A 5,000-nucleotide genomic window follows, 5' to 3' on the forward strand; every position below is an offset into this window, starting at 1 on the left:
TCAGAGAGAGAGGGTCACACAGCCAGTCAGAGATAGAGAGTCACACAGCCAGTCAGAGACAGAGGGTCACACAGCCAGTCAGAGACAGCGAGTCACACAGCCAGTCAGAGATAGGGAGTCCCCCAGCCAGTCAGAGACAGCGAGTCACACAGCCAGTCAGAGATAGGGAGTCCCCCAGCCAGTCAGAGACAGCGAGTCACACAGCCAGTCAGAGATAGGGAGTCCCCCAGCCAGTCAGAGACAGCGAGTCACACAGCCAGTCAGAGATAGGGAGTCCCCCAGCCAGTCAGAGACAGCGAGTCACACAGCCAGTCAGAGATAGGGAGTCCCCCAGCCAGTCAGAGACAGCGAGTCACACAGCCAGTCAGAGATAGGGAGTCCCCCAGCCAGTCAGAGACAGCGAGTCACACAGCCAGTCAGAGATAGGGAGTCCCCCAGCCAGTCAGAGACAGCGAGTCACACAGCCAGTCAGAGATAGGGAGTCCCCCAGCCAGTCAGAGACAGCGAGTCACACAGCCAGTCAGAGATAGGGAGTCCCCCAGCCAGTCAGAGACAGCGAGTCACACAGCCAGTCAGAGATAGGGAGTCCCCCAGCCAGTCAGAGACAGCGAGTCACACAGCCAGTCAGAGATAGGGAGTCCCCCAGCCAGTCAGAGACAGCGAGTCACACAGCCAGTCAGAGATAGGGAGTCCCCCAGCCAGTCAGAGACAGCGAGTCACACAGCCAGTCAGAGATAGGGAGTCCCCCAGCCAGTCAGAGACAGCGAGTCACACAGCCAGTCAGAGATAGGGAGTCCCCCAGCCAGTCAGAGACAGCGAGTCACACAGCCAGTCAGAGATAGGGAGTCCCCCAGCCAGTCAGAGACAGCGAGTCACACAGCCAGTCAGAGATAGGGAGTCCCCCAGCCAGTCAGAGACAGCGAGTCACACAGCCAGTCAGAGATAGGGAGTCCCCCAGCCAGTCAGAGACAGCGAGTCACACAGCCAGTCAGAGATAGGGAGTCCCCCAGCCAGTCAGAGACAGCGAGTCACACAGCCAGTCAGAGATAGGGAGTCCCCCAGCCAGTCAGAGACAGCGAGTCACACAGCCAGTCAGAGATAGGGAGTCCCCCAGCCAGTCAGAGACAGCGAGTCACACAGCCAGTCAGAGATAGGGAGTCCCCCAGCCAGTCAGAGACAGCGAGTCACACAGCCAGTCAGAGATAGGGAGTCCCCCAGCCAGTCAGAGACAGCGAGTCACACAGCCAGTCAGAGATAGGGAGTCCCCCAGCCAGTCAGAGACAGCGAGTCACACAGCCAGTCAGAGATAGGGAGTCCCCCAGCCAGTCAGAGACAGCGAGTCACACAGCCAGTCAGAGATAGGGAGTCCCCCAGCCAGTCAGAGACAGCGAGTCACACAGCCAGTCAGAGATAGGGAGTCCCCCAGCCAGTCAGAGACAGCGAGTCACACAGCCAGTCAGAGATAGGGAGTCCCCCAGCCAGTCAGAGACAGCGAGTCACACAGCCAGTCAGAGATAGGGAGTCCCCCAGCCAGTCAGAGACAGCGAGTCACACAGCCAGTCAGAGATAGGGAGTCCCCCAGCCAGTCAGAGACAGCGAGTCACACAGCCAGTCAGAGATAGGGAGTCCCCCAGCCAGTCAGAGACAGCGAGTCACACAGCCAGTCAGAGATAGGGAGTCCCCCAGCCAGTCAGAGACAGCGAGTCACACAGCCAGTCAGAGATAGGGAGTCCCCCAGCCAGTCAGAGACAGCGAGTCACACAGCCAGTCAGAGATAGGGAGTCCCCCAGCCAGTCAGAGACAGCGAGTCACACAGCCAGTCAGAGATAGGGAGTCCCCCAGCCAGTCAGAGACAGCGAGTCACACAGCCAGTCAGAGATAGGGAGTCCCCCAGCCAGTCAGAGACAGCGAGTCACACAGCCAGTCAGAGATAGGGAGTCCCCCAGCCAGTCAGAGACAGCGAGTCACACAGCCAGTCAGAGATAGGGAGTCCCCCAGCCAGTCAGAGACAGCGAGTCACACAGCCAGTCAGAGATAGGGAGTCCCCCAGCCAGTCAGAGACAGCGAGTCACACAGCCAGTCAGAGATAGGGAGTCCCCCAGCCAGTCAGAGACAGCGAGTCACACAGCCAGTCAGAGATAGGGAGTCCCCCAGCCAGTCAGAGACAGCGAGTCACACAGCCAGTCAGAGATAGGGAGTCCCCCAGCCAGTCAGAGACAGCGAGTCACACAGCCAGTCAGAGATAGGGAGTCCCCCAGCCAGTCAGAGACAGCGAGTCACACAGCCAGTCAGAGATAGGGAGTCCCCCAGCCAGTCAGAGACAGCGAGTCACACAGCCAGTCAGAGATAGGGAGTCCCCCAGCCAGTCAGAGACAGCGAGTCACACAGCCAGTCAGAGATAGGGAGTCCCCCAGCCAGTCAGAGACAGCGAGTCACACAGCCAGTCAGAGATAGGGAGTCCCCCAGCCAGTCAGAGACAGCGAGTCACACAGCCAGTCAGAGATAGGGAGTCCCCCAGCCAGTCAGAGACAGCGAGTCACACAGCCAGTCAGAGATAGGGAGTCCCCCAGCCAGTCAGAGACAGCGAGTCACACAGCCAGTCAGAGATAGGGAGTCCCCCAGCCAGTCAGAGACAGCGAGTCACACAGCCAGTCAGAGATAGGGAGTCCCCCAGCCAGTCAGAGACAGCGAGTCACACAGCCAGTCAGAGATAGGGAGTCCCCCAGCCAGTCAGAGACAGCGAGTCACACAGCCAGTCAGAGATAGGGAGTCCCCCAGCCAGTCAGAGACAGCGAGTCACACAGCCAGTCAGAGATAGGGAGTCCCCCAGCCAGTCAGAGACAGAGAGTCACACAGCCAGTCAGAGACAGAGGGTCACCCAGCCAGTCAGAGACAGAGGGTCACCCAGCCAGTCAGAGACAGAGGGTCACCCAGCCAGTCAGAGACAGAGGGTCACCCAGCCAGTCAGAGACAGAGGGTCACCCAGCCAGTCAGAGACAGAGGGTCACCCAGCCAGTCAGAGACAGAGGGTCACCCAGCCAGTCAGAGACAGAGGGTCACCCAGCCAGTCAGAGACAGAGGGTCACCCAGCCAGTCAGAGACAGAGGGTCACCCAGCCAGTCAGAGACAGAGGGTCACCCAGCCAGTCAGAGACAGAGGGTCACCCAGCCAGTCAGAGACAGAGGGTCACCCAGCCAGTCAGAGACAGAGGGTCACCCAGCCAGTCAGAGACAGAGGGTCACCCAGCCAGTCAGAGACAGAGGGTCACCCAGCCAGTCAGAGACAGAGGGTCACCCAGCCAGTCAGAGACAGAGGGTCACCCAGCCAGTCAGAGACAGAGGGTCACCCAGCCAGTCAGAGACAGAGGGTCACCCAGCCAGTCAGAGACAGAGGGTCACCCAGCCAGTCAGAGACAGAGGGTCACCCAGCCAGTCAGAGACAGAGGGTCACCCAGCCAGTCAGAGACAGAGGGTCACCCAGCCAGTCAGAGACAGAGGGTCACCCAGCCAGTCAGAGACAGAGGGTCACCCAGCCAGTCAGAGACAGAGGGTCACCCAGCCAGTCAGAGACAGAGGGTCACCCAGCCAGTCAGAGACAGAGGGTCACCCAGCCAGTCAGAGACAGAGGGTCACCCAGCCAGTCAGAGACAGAGGGTCACCCAGCCAGTCAGAGACAGAGGGTCACCCAGCCAGTCAGAGACAGAGGGTCACCCAGCCAGTCAGAGACAGAGGGTCACCCAGCCAGTCAGAGACAGAGGGTCACCCAGCCAGTCAGAGACAGAGGGTCACCCAGCCAGTCAGAGACAGAGGGTCACCCAGCCAGTCAGAGACAGAGGGTCACCCAGCCAGTCAGAGACAGAGGGTCACCCAGCCAGTCAGAGACAGAGGGTCACCCAGCCAGTCAGAGACAGAGGGTCACCCAGCCAGTCAGAGACAGAGGGTCACCCAGCCAGTCAGAGACAGAGGGTCACCCAGCCAGTCAGAGACAGAGGGTCACCCAGCCAGTCAGAGACAGAGGGTCACCCAGCCAGTCAGAGACAGAGGGTCACCCAGCCAGTCAGAGACAGAGGGTCACCCAGCCAGTCAGAGACAGAGGGTCACCCAGCCAGTCAGAGACAGAGGGTCACCCAGCCAGTCAGAGACAGAGGGTCACACAGCCAGTCAGAGACAGAGCCCAGGAGGACAGTTTCCCACTCACCCAGCCCAGCGTTGCTTTCTGTTTGGTTTTGTTTTTATTTTTATTTTTGTTTTCCTTAGCTTTGCTGGTTTAACAGCCCATTGGTTAGACAGGATGAAACAAGGATTACTAGGAGACTTCATTCTGAGTATGCATTGATGAATTACGAAAACCAACCCTCTTTGCTAAACTGGAACTTCAGAGTTGATGGAATCAAATCACATACCTTAATTTCTGGGAGCTGCATCACCTCGGGGAAGACTTCGATGCAGTTAGAGTGAGCAGTCACAGTGTGCATGCGCCTGCAATTCATGATAGTCGTTGGGATGGCTTTCAGTTTATTCCCACTGACATCGATTTCTTCAAGTTCCTCCAGTTTCGCCATTTTACTGAAAAAAGAGACAATCCATGGGGAAAGGAGTTATAAAATAATTATAAGATCATTTAGAAAGGGACCAGCAGTTAGCGTAATGGCTATGTCGCTGGACTCCCATGTAGTCGACCGCGGTTCGCATCCTGGACCCGGTGGCTTAAAACTCACGCTGGGCACATATATGTGTGTGCCCAAGATCCTGAGAGGAGAATGGAGGAGAAGGGATTGCGGTGTGGCCATTTCCCATGGGGGGGGTGGTGATTTCTTGCTTTCTGTCTCTCTCTCTCTCTCTCTGTCTGGTGAGTGCACGTGCCCTATAGCAAAAACCTCTTAAAAAAAATCATTTAAAAAGAAAATAATGTATCATGAGAATAAAAAGAATTTATTATGACTAAAGATTCAGTTATAATAATCATAATACAATACAAATAAGACCATTTTCCGCTATGGT

At 57.0% G+C, this 5,000-nt stretch overlaps 1 protein-coding gene across 1 annotated transcript in view; it reads right to left on the bottom strand.

The window, feature by feature from the left end:
* The window catches only part of PHLPP1 (PH domain and leucine rich repeat protein phosphatase 1), a gene marked incomplete at its 5' end in the record, with an annotated part of 251,315 nt that overhangs the window by 22,511 nt on the left and 223,804 nt on the right, over positions 1-5,000 (bottom strand). The window contains one exon of the mRNA XM_006141843.2: positions 4,403-4,565. Coding sequence (XP_006141905.1) covers positions 4,403-4,565 — 163 coding nt within the window. The remainder of the gene's footprint in view (positions 1-4,402; positions 4,566-5,000) is intronic.

Source organism: Tupaia chinensis, unplaced genomic scaffold (assembly GCF_000334495.1).
Source record: "Tupaia chinensis unplaced genomic scaffold, TupChi_1.0 Scaffold000065_1, whole genome shotgun sequence".
NCBI lineage: Eukaryota > Metazoa > Chordata > Mammalia > Scandentia > Tupaiidae > Tupaia > Tupaia belangeri.